Source organism: Opisthocomus hoazin, chromosome 9 (genome assembly GCF_030867145.1).
Source record: "Opisthocomus hoazin isolate bOpiHoa1 chromosome 9, bOpiHoa1.hap1, whole genome shotgun sequence".
NCBI lineage: Eukaryota > Metazoa > Chordata > Aves > Opisthocomiformes > Opisthocomidae > Opisthocomus > Opisthocomus hoazin.
In genome coordinates, this window is record NC_134422.1 from 18,277,112 (window position 1) to 18,291,750 (window position 14,639).

The following is a 14,639-nucleotide window of genomic DNA, read 5'->3' on the forward strand; positions in this document are numbered from 1 at the left end:
CGCCCCGCGCGGTGCGCTCTGGGAGATGTAGTTCTCCGCGAGCCCCAGGGCAGCGCCGCTCCCCGGCAGCCCCCGCGCGGCGGACTGCAGCTCCCGGCATGCAGCGGGGCTGCCGCACTCCGGCACGGCCCATCATGGCGGCGGCGCTCGGCAGACTGCGGGGTAACGGCAGGCGGGCGGGCGGAGGGGGCGGCCCCGGGGCGAGGGGATCGGGAGCGTCCCGCCGTCACCCTACACCGCACGGCCCCGCAGCCTCCGACCCCCCTACTCCGCTGCGGGCCGGGGCACGGCCCGCAGGGCCTCGGCTGAGGAGAGGGCTTAGAGCCACGCCCCTGGCGCGCTTGGCCACGCCCCGCGCGGCTCAAGCCCCGCCTTCGAGCGCCCCCTGCCGCCGGGGCAGGGGCAGGGCAGGGGTACAGGGAGGGGTACGGGCGGGGGGGGGTACGGGCAGGGGTCCGGGCAGGGCTGGAGCCTCTGGCAGCTCAGGCCAGGCACCTGCCCGCTGCCCTAACACCCGTCACCCCGCAGGGCTGCTGGCAGCAGCGGGTGCCACCAGGCCCCGGGGGCAGCCGGTCCCCCCGGGCACACGGCTCCTGGGGCAGAGCTGCCGCCGGCCGGCGGGGCCGCGGCCCGGCCCGGAGCCCAGTGATGGGGGGCTCCCCGAGGGGGTAGAGTACATCCCGACGCGGAAGAAGGGCAAGAACCCCATGAAGCCGGTGGGGGTGGCCTGGTGAGTGGCTGGGGCAACTCTGCGGGGCCTGGGGTGGGACGGGGGCTGCAGCGCTGAGCTGGGGGGGTGTCCGTGCCGCCCCAGGGTGGCACGAGGCCCCCGTTTCCCTGCTGGCTCTCCCCACCGTCTGCCCGCCGGCTGTCCTGCAGGGCTATCGGGTTGCCCTCCGGCATCATCCTCTTCCTCCTGGCCAAGCGGGAAGTGGACAAAAACCGCCTGGAGCAGCTCAAAATCCGCCAGAAGATAAAGGAAGCCAACCAGGGCGAGTACGAGACGGAGCGGTACAAGGGGGTGGCCAGGGGGGCATAGCCGGGTTGCCCCCCAACCCGGCACCGTGGCACCCCGAAGGGACCGGCCGAGGGGGCGTCAGCCTCGTGGGGCAGATGGGGACAAATAAACCTCATCCTGCGTGAGCGGAACAGCTCGGTGCCGCGGCGGTCGCTCCCTCAGCGCTCAGCCCCAGGCTCTGCCGGCCCCCAGGGCCGGGGGGGGCAGCTGCTCCGCAGCCGGGGTCCTGCCCACGAGGCGGGGGGGAGGCCAGGCCTGGAGCGGCTCGCCTTTGGCTTTCCCCCCCCAAAGCAGGGTTCGCGCTGCCCCAGGCCGCAGCCTCCGCGGAGGCCGACCGCGGGTTTTTTCGGGGGAGTCGCCACACCAGTAAGACTGGGACCATCTGGAAAATTAAAGTGTTTTATTTAGCAAGTGCAACTTTGCCGGCATCCGCGGCTGCGGGGCCTCCGCGAGGTGAGCTCTGCCACGAGTCCCGCCACGGGGGTCCCAGCTGCCCCCTGCCCGCGCCGGGCACCGCCGCAGCTCGGGGAGGGGGGCACGGCTGGAGCCATGTTAAGGCACCGAGTGAATGACACCGACCGGCCTCTGCCAAAGAAGTCCCTACACGATCCCGGCGGCCGCTGCCAGCTCCCCGCGCCCAGGCAGGACCGCGGCGCTCCGCTACCAGCTCGGCACCGCCGGCACAGCCCAAACACCAGCGGCCGGTCCCCCCCCACCCTTGGAGGCTTGTTGGGGGGTGATCAAGGGAAGCCCTTTCCTTAGCAGCCTACGGGTGGGGATGCCGAAGCGTTAAGAGTCACGGTAAGCGGCCGTATCCTGTACAGAGGCCAGAGGAGGGGTGAGGGGCAGCAGGGTGTGGGATGGGAGGGGTCCCGGGGCTAATCCCGGCCCACAATCTGCAGGATGAAGGTGAAGATGTAGACGATGTCAGTGTAGATGGTGAGGGCGCCGTAGACGTACTCCTCGGGGCTGAGCGTGTTCTTCCTGTTCCCCAGCACAAGCTGGGTGTCATAGGCAAGGAACTGGGGGGGGAGCGGAGCAGAGCGTGTCAGGCAGGAACCCGGGGGCAGGTTCCCCCCTCCCCGGCCCCTGCCCGACACCCTGTGCCCACCCCAGCCGTCAGCTCACCAGGGTGAAGGCGATGGCGCCGATGGCTGCATACAGCATGTGGAGCCAGGGGACCTGCGCGGGGAAGGAGGGGAGGCGGGCAGCGTGAGCTGGGTGCTGGCGGGCAGCAGCGAGGCAGGGCAGGTCCCGCCCGCGCCCGGCTCCCGAGGAGATGCCGCCGATGCTGACGCCGACGCGCCCTCTCCCCGCGGGCAAGCTGCCTCTGCCATCGCCGGCACCACACCCTGCTTCCCAGCGAAGGGGGGGTCCGCCCAAACCCCCCTGCCTGTACCAGCCCTGGGGACACCCAGCCGGGAACACCCGTGGCACCCCACAGCCCCTCTGTCCGTTCCCCCCTCCCCAACTCACATATTTGAAGGAGAGGACGATGGCGGTGATGATCCCGGTCACCATGACCACAATGCCCAGCACGCAGAAGAGCCCTGGACATGACGTAAAATCAACCTGCCAGGGACACACACGTGTCACAGGAGAGCCCAGGGTGTCCCCACCGCCCAGGTCCCTGCACCTGACCCCCCCAGGGCAGGGCAGGTCCCCCTCCTTGCCTTGGTCTGGAAGCAGAAGATGGTGACAACGATGGCTACAATGGCAGTGATGAGCACAGCGATCAGGACAGCCTTGGTCTCGTACATGCTGCGGACGGAGGGGACACCAGAGTCACCCCATGCTTCAGCATCCCCCTGCTGTGTTGGTGACCCCCTGCAGCCCCGATTCCAGGCGTGGACCCCGCTGTCCCGGAGCCCAGGGGACTGGGGGATGCCCTGGCTCCCGGCAGCCCTTCATTTGAGCCGGCCGCGCAATGGGGGACAGGAGGGACCCCAGATCCTGTCACCGTGGGGTCCCCAGGGCGTACCTGGCAATTGTCCCCGTCATCAGCCCCATGGCCAGCGTCTGCGGGAGAGGAGAAAGGTGGGCTCAGTGGGGGGGGGGGGGGGGGCAGTTCCTGGCTGCCCCCCGCCTGCCCACGCAGCCCCCTACCCCTCCCAGCCCGCCTGGGGAGCTGGGGTGCCACGGGGGCACCACCAGCCGCCCCCCCCCAGTGCACTCACGAAGATGCTCAGCAGGATGATGTTCCAGGGGAAGCGTCTCCTGCGGACAAAACGGGGAGAGGTGAGCTGGTGCCAGCGGCCATGCCGTGTCCCCCTAGTCCCCACTCCCTGGGGGCAGCCCCAGGCAGGGACACCCTCCCTGATGCTCTGGAGACGCCCCCCCCATATCCATGATCCCTACCCCCCCCCACCATGGGGGTCCCCGCCACCACCGACTCACCGGGGACCCTGGCAACAGGCCAGCACCAGGTAGGTCACCAGGAACACGGCGCTGCAGATAGAGACAGCAGGTGTCAGCCCTGCCACCCCTCCACCAGGACCCCCCCCCCTCCCCGGGGCTGGGAGGCTGCGATTGTGGGGTGCCATCTGCCGGAGGGCACCCCGGGGGCGTGAGCCAGAAGACCCCCTACTCACTACGAAGCGTAGTAGATGGCGACGTTCCTCTGGACGAAGGAGCGGACCGGGGAACTGCAGGACGGGAGGGGCAAGCGTGAGAGAGGGGGACAGCAACTTCTGCCCCCTCGGGACCCCCCTCCCTCCAGGGGACAAGGTGCCAGGGCCCCTCCACTCACACAAAGGTGAACATGGCGATGATCCCCACTGTCACCAGCAGCTGCAGGGAGATGATGGCGTACACCTGCGAGAGACGGGGGGGTCAGCACCCGGCCCCCCACCCCGACGGGTGCCCCCCCCACCCCGACGGGTGCCCCCGGCCCCCCAAGACTCGCCTTGCGGATGAAGGTGTGCCGGACTTTCCTGTCGTCCCAGTCGACCGATTGGAGGGGGGAGCCGTCCCCGATGCCATCGGCACCTGCGGTGGGGGACACCCCTCAGCACCAGGGTGGGCCTTGCCACCCCCCCATAGCACCCCTGTTTCTAGTGCCCCACCCCAAAAACCCCCAAGGTGCCCCCACTTACCGAACCGAACAGGCATGCTGGGCATAGCCATCCCTGGCTGGGAGTACCCCCCTGCTGCTGGGTACCCCTCCGGCTGCGCGTACCCCCCTGCCACAGGGTATCCCCCGGGCTGCGGGTACCCCCCGGCGTAGTGGGAGGGCTGGGGGTACCCCCCCGGCGGCGGGGGGTAGAGTGGGTTCTTGTCATCATAGGCGGGGGGCGCGCTGGGCTGCGCCATGCCGGCTCCCTCCGTCTCCCACGGGCGCCTGGCGGGGAGAGAAGACGGGGGGCTGTCAGTGCAGGTCCCCCTCCCGGGGCAGGACGTGTCCCCGGAGCCGCAGGCGCGGGGACACAGGCGACAGTGGAGCCGCAAAACCTCCCCCTCCCACTTTAATAGCGGCTTCTAATTAATAAGGACGAGGTGGCCTCAATGCCAGTGGGTCACTGGGAGGCGAGGGACGTCCCCGCTGTCCCTCGGCCGCGGCCACCCGCATTCCTGTGCCCTGAGTCCCCCGGCGCCCGCGTCAGTGGCCAGCCACGGGCAGGGCACGGCCACGCGCTGACTCAAGCTGCGGCGGGGACGTGACCTCTTCAGCACGGATGTGACCTCTCCGGCCTCCGGAGCCCACCCTGCCATCGCTGCGGGGCACGGAGCACACCCCCCACCCCCGCTCCGTGCCCTGGCTGGTGTCCGGCTCCCGGTGGCACTGCCCCGGGGACAAACGGCATCGCCCTGGCACGGAAGTGCAGGGCCTGACCCCAATCACACCACGCAGACCCCACTGCCCCCCCCCCCTCCATTTTGGGGGTGCCTCCCACTCAGCAGCTACGTGGGAGCTCCGGAACTCTCGGAGTTATGGGGACAAGTGCCACCCGCGTCACCTTGGAGGGAGGTGGACACGTCCCCAGGGAGGGGAGAGCCAGGATCCCCCCCCCGGGGCTGAGCTCCCTTCCCCCTCACAGAGCCCCCGGCAGCCGTGAGCAGCCAGCCTGGGCCCAGGGCCAGCTGCCGGGCATGGGGCCAGGAGGAGGAGGAGGAGGAGGAGGAGGAGGAGGAGGAGGAAGGCAGGATCCCCAAGGCCAGGAAAACAACAGCGCTGCCAGGAGCTGGTGCCAGGCCTTCACCCGCCCGCTCTTGGGGGACGCTGACCCTGAGCCCCAGGCAGGCGCCCGGACCCCCCATGTCCCCCGGGGACCAGGACCTGACAGCGGGGGGCACACGCCACGCCAGGCCCCGGGGAAGCCGCTCAGCGTCTGTCCCTCTGTCCCTCCCGCTTCCCGCCCGTCCCACCCGCGCCAGAGCTGCCACGGCCACACCACCCTTCGTCATCCCGATGACGGCGGTGCCGAAAATAACCGCGTGGCAGTGCCCACCCGTCCAGGAAGTTTCGCTTTTGCTGCTCCGCGGTTTCCCAAAACGCAGCCGGTGCCAGCAAAGGGCCCAAAACCGGGGCCCGAGCCCAGCACAACCCCCGTGACTGGCACCCGGTTACGGGCACCGGAGTCCCAGGAGGGGAGCCAGGCGTCCGGGGAAAGCGGGGTGGATGCAGCCAGCACATGGAGATCGGGGGGTCCCACCCTGTGCCCACGGCCGGCACCCCGCGGCAGGGATCCTCCAGCTGCCCCAGCCCCTCCGGTCCCCACCCCGGTGGGGTGGCTTCGGGGACCAGGAAGGAACCAGCCCAACAGGTCCCTGCGGCCGGCTGCCGCACCCAGGGAGGCAGGCGGCACCCAGCCGCGGCACAGCGGGGCCCCGAAACCGGAGGTCACCGGCCACAGGGCCACTGGGGCCGGCTCGGTGGCCCCGGCGTGACACGCTGCTCTGCGCCTGCACCGTGACTCAGCACAGATAAGGCACGCGTGGCAGGGACCTGGGGCGCAGGTGGCCGTCACCCCCGGCACAGCTCCGCAGGTGGCACCGGGCAGCGTCCTCACCAGCCACCCCGGCACTCCCTGCCACCGGCTCCGCAGGGATCCACGGGACACCGGGGTTTGGGGAGGGAGCCGGGGCTCCCCGCTTCCCCCACGGGGAGGCTGCCGGGGAAAGCAGCTGGCGTCACGGAGGAGCCTGGAAGCTCCCACCGGCATGGCATGGCCTGGTACGGCACGGCACGGCGTGGTACGGCACAGCATGGGCTGGCACGGCACGGCTCGGCAGGGTCCGCACCGGGGCGGTCAGCGCAGCCCACCCGGGACTGGCTCCCCGCCGCCCGCCCCGCCGCCGCTCACACCCGACACGAGTCTGCAAGGCCTCAGCACCGCCCCCCCCACCCCACCCCGAGCCCCCTCCCGGTCCCCACGCACCCCCGCGGTGCCACCCCACACCCGGCCGGGCACAGCCCCCGCGCCCTCAGCTCCTGATACACCCCGCGGGGGTCCGTGGGGGACCCTCCGCAGCGCTAAGGACCTTGCCCCCCCCCCCCTCCAGCCCGGATCACGCCGCGCCACGCCCCGGTTCCCCCCCCCCCGCAATCCACGGGGTCCGGAAACGGCCCCGGCCGTACAGCGGGGTCCCGCCCGTGGGCGTCCCGTCCCCCCACGGCCCCGCTCCGTCCCCGCCGCCCCGGAGCTCGACCCCAAGTGGCCCCCCCCGCTCCAGGGACGGGGGTGCGGGGGTTCGCGGGGCGTCCCCCGCCCGGTCCCCGCCGCTGTCCAGGACGCTCGGTCGAGCGCTGGGACACCCACACCTCCGCCCCACGCCCGGCCGGAGCGGCACCGGAGGGGGGAACCGGGCGAGGGGTGCGGTTTCTCCGTGCCTACCTGCTGCGCGCTGCTCCGCCGGGCCGCGGCCACCGGGACGGGACGGGGCGGGGCGGGGCGGGGCGGGGGAGGCTCAGGGCGCGGCCAGCAGGGGGCGCTCGGTGCGCGGGGGCGGGGCGGGGGTGTGGGCGGGGTGGCGGCGTGACGTAAGGGCGGGGGCGTGGCCTGGGCGGCATGGCCGCGGGGCGCGGGGGGCTGTGCCCGGGGGGGCACGGCGGGGCCGCGCGGCGGGCGGTGGCGGCGGCCGTGGCGCGGGGTCTGGGGGCCGCCCGCCTCCTGCCCTGCCCGCCCCTCCGCCGCCTCGCCCGCCGCGCCGCCGCCGCGCTCATGGCCCTGGCCGGCCCGCTGCTGTTCCGCGTGGGGTGAGTGTCCGGGGGGGGGGGGGGGGGGGACGGGGGGGGCGGGCGGTGTCGGCGGGGCTTCGCGGGGACGGGAATCGGCAGCGATTCGCACGTCCTTCACGGCACCGGGCCCCGTGCCCAGCCCCGACACGCCGCTGCGTGAATGGGGGGGGTCCCCCGAGTCCCCCCCCCGACCCCCCCCCCCGAGCGGCTCGTGCTGCGGGGGCATTTCTCGCTTCCCCTTTCTCCGGCTCCCGCTTCCCTCTCCCCCGGGGCCGTGCCACCCGGGGCAGGCCCTCGCCGTGGGGTCAGCCCTAGGCATGGCCCCCCCCCCCCCCCCCCGCCCCGGGGGGCGGGCGGCAGGCGGGGCGCTGCTGCAGGCGAGGCCCCGAGGTTCCGAGCCCTTCCCGGTGAGCAGAGCCCTCCTGGACGGACAGGTGGATGGAGGGACAGACGGACACCCCCGCGGCAATGCCTTGCTGCCCGGAGCGGCTGGGGGGGAGGGAAGAATGGGACACCCACCCCTGCCTGGGGACCCGACTCTGCCCTCGCTGCAGATCTGGGGCAGGGGAGGGGGGACACACGCCACCTCCAGCCCCCAACATGGGAAGGTGACCCCGGTGGGGGTCCCGGCCCTGGCAGCAGCCCCTTCCCCAAGCAGGCTGCGTGACGGGGGGCTGGGGGCTAACGCCGGGGGTGTTTGCCCTCCCCAGGTACAGCCTGTACGCCCGCACGCGGCTGGGCTACCTCTTCTACCAGCGGCAGGTGAAGAAGGCCCGGGAGCGGTACCCACATGGCCACTCCGCGCCCCAGCCCCGCCACTTCCCCGGTGAGTCCCGGCGAGACCCCCGCCGTGGGCCCGTCGCATCCCCCAGCGCCGGCACTCTGGGGTGGGGAGGGGTGGCCATCGCCAGATTGCCCAAAGCGTGTTTAACTGAGAGCTTGGTTAAAGATGTGGGGAGTTTGGCCTGGCCCCCCGCTTTCCTGGGCCGAGGGGGGGGTCGTGCCCTGATATCTATCTATCTGTCACCCGTCTGTCCCCAGGGGTGAAAATCCTGCCCATTCCTGTGCTCTCCAACAACTACAGCTACCTGGTCATCGACACTGACTCTGGCCGGGCGGCCGTCATCGACCCCTCCGACCCCCTGGCCGTGCAGGTGAGACCCCTGCAGCCCCCCTGACCCAGTGTTTGGGTGTCCCCGGAGGAGGGGGTGACCAATCTCTGGCTTTTTGGGGGCCAAACCTGCCCCTAATCTGCTTGGCACAAGGTTGGAGGGTGGCAGGGCTCATCCAGAGCCTGGGGAGCTGGGGGGGGTTTGGGGGAGACCGGTACTCAGGGTCTCTGTCCGCCCCATCTCTCTGTTCTCCCTCCCATTCCCAGGCTGCCATTGAAGAAGAAGGGGTGCTGCTGGAAGCCATATTCTGCACCCACAAACACTGGTAAGGGGCAGGAGGGGGCCCTGGGAGGGTCAGTGGCTGCTGCGGAGGGTGCCCGAGCTGAGGTGACCCCCAGCCCTACCCCGTGGGGGGGCAGGATGTGGGGACACACACACATTGAGGGGTGCTGACCTCCCTGCCCGCAGGGACCACAGCGGGGGGAACGCGGCGCTCCGCCAGCGGCACAGCTCCTGCAGGGTGTACGGCAGCGCCGTCGATGCCATCCCGGAGCTCACCAAGTAAGTCCTGCACCCCGCGTACCCCCCCAGCACCCCTGCACGTTTGAGGGGGGGGCTTCATCTCCAACCTGTCTGCTCCACCCACCCACCAGTCCATCCCCCAAGTGCCACATTGCCCCCATCACAGGCAGAGACCTGGCGCTCGTGGCACCAGCGCACCAGGGAAGGGTCGCGTGGGGAGGTGGGTGTTTCGAGGTGCTGCAGAGAGGGGGGGTCGCCTGATGGTGCACCCCTGTGCCTGGCGCAGCCCGCTTGCGGACAGGGAGAAGGTGAGCGTGGGCTGCCTGAGCTTCGAGGCACTCGCCACGCCCGGGCACACCGTGGGCCATATGGTGTATGTGCTGGACGGGAGGCCCTTCGGCGGCCCCCCCCTGCCTCTTCTCCGGGGACCTCCTCTTCCTCGCCGGCTGCGGTGAGTGCACCCAGCCCCAGACCTGGGTGGCCAGGAGGGATCCTCCGCCCTGGGAAGGGCTTGGGGAGACCCTCTGTTACCCTCCCCCATGACAGGGGGTTGTGGGGGGGTCCAGGCAGGCTGTTTGAGGGCTCCCCTGAGACCATGCTCGCCTCCCTGGACGTGACCGTGGGCTTGGGCGAGGACACGCTGTTGTGGCCGGGTGAGTGTCCCCAACACCAGGGCGGAGCTGCCGGTGTCTCTTCCAGCGCCCACTGCTGGGCGGGGGTGACGCTAAGGGGCGCGGGGGTGATGCTGAGGGGCGCGGGGGTCCCCAGGCCACGAGTACGCGCTGGAGTGCCTGACCTTCGCCAGCCGCCTGGAGCTGGACAACCCCGCGCTGGAGCAGAAGCTGCGGTGGGCGATGCAGCAGCGCCAGGAGAAGAGGAGCACGGTGAGTCCTAGGGGAGGGGTCCCTGGCTGCAGCCCCCCCACCCCAGCCCCTCGCGGGGTCCCCCATCCCTCAGTGGGGATGCTGCACCCCGACCCCCTCTCGCAGGGAGGGTGCTGTAAGGGAAGGGGGTGCTGGGGGGGGGTCCCAGCTCCCTGCTGGGGTGCTGCCTCTGGCGGGGGGGCTGAGTGGCTGCCCCCCGCAGTGCCCCTCCACCCTGGGGGAGGAGCAGAGCTACAACCCCTTCCTGCGGACCCACCGGCCGGAGCTGCAGGCAGCGCTGGGGCTGCGGCGGGGCGGGGGGGAGCACCCCGACGCCTTCCGTGCCCGCGTGCTGAAGGAGGTGCGGAGGCGCAAGGACCTCTACACAGCCACCTAGACCGCCACCCCGGACCCCCCCTTTCCATGGGGTCGGGTGCTGCTGTGGCACAGGGAGGTCCCAAGACTGCGTGGTTTGATTTGCTGTGAATCTCCCTCCTGGGGTGGGGGGGGGGGGGGGGGTGTTAGAGTGGAACCCCCTCCATGTGGGCACCCCATTAGTGATCCCTGCCTTTGCTCCCGCAGACTTGGGGGTCACCAGCTGTCACGTAGAAGCACTTCAGTCCCCTTTCTGGGGGTCTGTAGCCCCCCACACCAGTGCTGGGACCTTAGGGATGCACCAAGGGCTTTTCCTAACCCCCACCCCCATTTTTTTGGGACCCCGCAATTTCACAGACCCCCCCCAGCACTCAGGGAGTCCCCCCTTCCCCTGGCAGCCCCCAGTGCTGTGCGTCGCCTTTTGGGGGCGGGGGGGCGGTCCCCAGTACTACCTCCAGGCGAGGGGCTCTTCTCCAGCACCCCGTGCTTGGTACTGGAGCCCCCCTGCACACACACACTGGGATGGGACCATGGGGGAACGCTGGGGGGGTGGGGGGGGGGTGCTGCTGCACTGGGGCCTGGAGCCCCCTCACCACCCCCGCCCCCCCAAATAAAAGACTGGACCGGATTTGTACCTGTTTGGCCCTTTCCTCTGCGGCCGCTGGGCCCGTGTCCCCGTGCACCCCGCTGCAGGGTCGCTGCCCCTTTAAGAGGCGGGGCCAGGACGTTGCTATGGAGACCGCTGAGGCGTTGTTGGGGGGACACCAGGGTCCGACCCGGGCAGGTCTGGGGTCCGGGGCGGGTGTTGCGGGGGGGGTGTTTGGGGGGTCGGTGGGGGGGGTGGGGGGGGCAGAGGCCGGGGGAGAAGGGTGTCCCCGTCGCCCTCCCGGGTCACGCACGCGGACACCGGGGGTGTACCGGGCTTCGGGGGAGAGACGCTGCCCTCTCACCCGGGGATCCGGCAGCCCCCCAGGCGAGGCATGGACCCCCCGCCCCCCGAGTGCCGGCAGGAGACCCCAGCCCTCACAGAGGCAGCTGCCGAGTTCCTGAGCCGCATCGGTAGGTGCCCCCCCCCGGCTCCCCTTATGCCCCACGCTGTGCCCTGGGGGTCCCTGCTGCGGGGGGGGGGGGGGGCGGGCAGGTAAATGGAGAGGGGCTCAGCGCAGCCTGCACGGGGGAGTGAACTGGGGCAGGGGGGTGCCCTCGGGGCAGGGTGTCCATCCCTCGGGCAGGGTGTCCATCCCTCGGGCAGGGGTGACCGTCCCTCTGGGCAGGGTGACCATCACAGAATCACAGAATGTTCGGGTTTGGCAGGGACCTCTGTGGGTCATCTAGCCCAACCCCCCTGCCGAAGCAGGGTCACCCAGAGCAGGCTGCACAGGACCTTGTCCAGGCAGGTCTTGAATATCTCCAGAGAAGGAGACTCCACAACCTCCCTGGGCAGCCTGTTCCAGGGCTCCGTCACCCTCAGAGGGAAGAAGTTCCTCCTCATGTTCAGACGGAACTTCCTCTGCTTCAGTTTGTACCCGTTGTCCCTTGTCCTGTCACTGGGCACCACTGAAAAGAGTCTGGCCCCATCCTCCTGACACCCACCCTTCAGATATTTATAAGCATTTATAAGGTCCCCTCGCAGCTTTCTCCAGGCCAAACAAGCCCAGCTCCCTCAGCCTCTCCTCATCGGAAAGATGCTCCAGTCCCCTCACCATCCTCGTAGCCCTCCACTGGACTCTCTTCAGCAGCTCCTCATCTTTCTTGAACTGGGGAGCCCAGAACTGGACAGTCCCTCGGGGCAGGGCAACCATCCTTTAGGCAAGGGTTACCGTCCCTCTGGGCAGGGGTGACCATCCCTCGGGCAGGGGTGACCATCCCTCGGGGCAGGGTGACCATCCCTCGGGCAGGGGTGACCATCCCTCCACGCAGGGCCGGAGGAGCTGGAGCGCTGCCTGTTCGCTGAGACGCTGGACGTGGTGGCAGCAGGGGACCTGCCCAGGGCCCAGGCCAGGGGCCAGTGGTGGGCATCAGCCCGGTGGGCACCCTACGAGCGGGCGGGCGAAGGGGTGCGGAGCTGCGTCCTGGTGCAAGCCGGCTCCCGCATCAGGCAGGATGGTGTGCCCAGCTCCAGCACCCTCAAAGGTGAGTGGGGGGGCGGCTTAGGGTGTGCCCCCCTCCCCAGGGCTGGAGCAGCCCCGTCCCACCAGCCCCGGGGTGGGGGGGGATGGCGGTCACTGCTGCAGTGCCGGCAGGGGTGGCTGAGCGTGGCTCTGCTCTCCCAGCCTACGTGACCCCGCAGCTGGAGACCCTGGAGCAGGAGGAGCAGGAGCGCCTGGAGGTGACCGGTGTGGTGGTGGCGTGTCCCCTTCCTCGTGTCCTGCCCCCCTGCCCTGGGGGGTGCCCTGCAACTGTACCCTCCCGGGGCTGCACCCCGTGCAAGGTGGCTGTGGGCAGCCCGGTGTCCCCTCCCTGGCTCGGACACCAGCTCTGTCCCACGAGCCTGGTCCCCATCCCTACTCTGAGTGGCAGCTGGGGCGGGGAGTTTCCCACAATGCATCTGGTGTGATACCCTGATTGAGAGGGTTGCTGGGGTTTGCCACCTCAGAGAGGGGGTGCCCTGGCTCTGCCCCCCCCATCCTGTGCCCCCTACCCCTCCTGCAGCTCCGACCGCACCCCATCGAGAGGAGGACCCACATGGTGAGCCACCAGCATGGGATGACTGTCACCAAGAGCCTGCGGGAGGGAGAGGTGAGGCTGGAGGGGGTGCCTCTCCCCTCTGCCCCCAGGGCACATTCGGGGGGGTGGCAGGCATGGGCTCCTGGGTGCCATCCCTGGGGACGGTGGGGCTGCGGCTGTCTCAGGAGGCGGCTGGGTCTCTCCACAGGCAGAGCCGCAGTGCCAGAGCTTCTCCTACAGCCGGGCCGAGCTCCGGGGGCTGCTGCCGGAGGGTGCCAGCCTCCTGCTGCTGCGGGCGCTGGCGTGCCAGTGGGCAGTGCCCCCCGGCCTCGCCTTCCCGATCCTCTGCACCTCCAGCTATGTGAGCCGCTGGCCGGGGGGCCCGTGGGATGGGAGATCTGGGTCGGGTTGGGGGTGCCAGGGTGGGATGTGGGAGGTGGGAGTGAGCAGAGGGGGCATGGGGATGGCCCCCGGGGGCAGGGGTGACTCCAGGACAGGGGTGACCCTTGGCCATACCCCCCCCAGAGTGCCCTGGGCACGGAGCGGCAGGCGGTGGGCTCGGCGGAGGTGTTTGTCATCGAGCGAGCCGTGCACGCCGGCGCGGGCATCTCCACCGTCTGGCACAGCAGCTTCCTCCCCAGCGGGTACGGGCAGGGGTCCGGCCAGGGGCACCCCCAGCCCTGCCAGCCTGGTAGGGCCCCAGGAGGGGGTCACCAGCTCTTCCCTCGGCAGGCGTTTGGTCCAGCGGGTGCAGGTCGGCTGCCCGATGCTGGTGCTGCTGCAGGATGAGTCCGTCCTCGGCCAGACAGGTACCGGGGGGGGGGAGGCTTGTGCCCCCCAGCACCCGCAGCCCCTGCCTGCTGTCTGGCAGCCGGGTGGGAATCGCCCTGCCCTGCCTTTCTGCTGCCAGGTGGGGCGGAGCCCCAGCCCCCCTTCCCCAAACTGCCCCTGGACTGGGAGGAGGACATCCAGCTCCGCTCCTGGTTCCTGGACAGGAAGGTGAGGTGGGGGGACAAGGGGACATGGGGCTGTGCCACTCTCCAGCAGGGTCTCCCCTGGGGGGCCCGGTGGGGATCAGGCTGGCCAGCACCCCCCCAAGCTCCTCAAGCGTGGAAAAGGACCCAGGCATCCCACCACCTGGGATGGGGGGGACATCGGTGCCCGCCGGTGGGGCACACACCGGTGCTCGTGCCCACCCTGCCCATCCACACCACTGCAGGAGGAGCTGCAAGCGTCCCACACCACCCTACATCCGGCAGCACCCTGAGCTCCGGGCACTGCTGACCGATTTCCTCCGGGCCCTGCTCCTGCGGCAGCCCCGCGACCCTGTCTCCTTTGCCGCCCAATTCTTCGCCCCCTTCGCCTCCGCCGGGGCTGCCAGCCCCCTCCCCAGCCCCCCGCCACGCCACCCGCCAGCTGACGGGGAATAAAGCTGCCAGCGCTGTCTGTTCGGGCTCGTTTGCTTTGGGGAAATTGAGGCTCGGGGAGGGCAGAGGGTGCTGAGCAGCGTGCTACCCCCCCCCCATGCCAGTTTTGGGGGGGACCCAGGCGTCCTGCCCCGCTCCCGGCTGTTCTAGCCCCTGCCCGGAGTGGGGGGTGCCTGGGACGTACCCTGGGGCACAGCCAAGCTCACATCCCTGTGCCAGGGCACCCCACGTCTCCCCAGGGGCAGACCCCGACACCCACCTCTCCGCAGGGCACAGCCCGGTGACGGAGGGGTGCCCTGGAGAGGCAGCCGGTACGACCCAGGCACCCATGGGTGCACCTGGGGTGCTCCTCCTCCCGCCTCCAGAGCCACAAGGAGCCCGGGGTCGGGGTGCCCCGCTTTCGTGGGAGCAGCCTGACCCTCCGTGAAGCTGAGCACCCCACCTTCGGGGCGAGGGTCCCCCCACCCGGGGGTGGCG

The 14,639-nt window shown here is 70.8% G+C and overlaps 4 protein-coding genes across 4 annotated transcripts; 3 read left to right on the plus strand and 1 right to left on the minus strand.

Moving 5' to 3' along the window:
- The first annotated feature begins 88 nt into the window (after nt 1-88).
- LOC104331312 (PNKD metallo-beta-lactamase domain containing) lies at nt 89-1,425 on the plus strand. Its single transcript, XM_075429732.1, has 3 exons — nt 89-162; nt 529-730; nt 880-1,425. Exons 1-3 carry the CDS (start codon nt 99-101, stop codon nt 1,037-1,039), a joined length of 426 nt encoding a protein of 141 aa, XP_075285847.1. The 5' UTR covers nt 89-98; the 3' UTR covers nt 1,040-1,425.
- Nucleotides 1,402-6,923, minus strand: TMBIM1 (transmembrane BAX inhibitor motif containing 1). The gene is made up of 12 exons (XM_075429729.1): nt 6,853-6,923; nt 4,114-4,358; nt 3,924-4,006; nt 3,768-3,832; nt 3,610-3,663; nt 3,416-3,466; nt 3,196-3,235; nt 3,000-3,037; nt 2,692-2,779; nt 2,495-2,590; nt 2,147-2,200; nt 1,402-2,040 (listed from the first exon to the last, which is right to left on the minus strand). The coding sequence occupies exons 2-12, from the start codon at nt 4,328-4,330 to the stop codon at nt 1,897-1,899; spliced, it is 930 nt and encodes a 309-aa protein (XP_075285844.1). The 5' UTR covers nt 4,331-4,358; nt 6,853-6,923; the 3' UTR covers nt 1,402-1,896.
- A 103-nt stretch (nt 6,924-7,026) lies between these two features.
- Nucleotides 7,027-10,762, plus strand: LOC142362355 (putative thioesterase PNKD). The gene is given in 10 exon segments (XM_075429728.1): nt 7,027-7,214; nt 7,907-8,022; nt 8,238-8,350; nt 8,575-8,633; nt 8,777-8,869; nt 9,117-9,234; nt 9,236-9,281; nt 9,397-9,483; nt 9,599-9,714; nt 9,917-10,762. Coding segments are annotated over 10 exon segments (1,110 nt in total). The 3' UTR covers nt 10,091-10,762.
- A 286-nt stretch (nt 10,763-11,048) lies between these two features.
- Nucleotides 11,049-14,181, plus strand: CATIP (ciliogenesis associated TTC17 interacting protein). The gene is made up of 9 exons (XM_075431056.1): nt 11,049-11,127; nt 11,989-12,201; nt 12,342-12,397; nt 12,721-12,807; nt 12,944-13,137; nt 13,261-13,379; nt 13,468-13,544; nt 13,646-13,734; nt 13,955-14,181. Exons 1-9 carry the CDS (start codon nt 11,049-11,051, stop codon nt 14,163-14,165), a joined length of 1,125 nt encoding a protein of 374 aa, XP_075287171.1. The 3' UTR covers nt 14,166-14,181.
- Nucleotides 14,182-14,639: the final 458 nt, after the last annotated feature.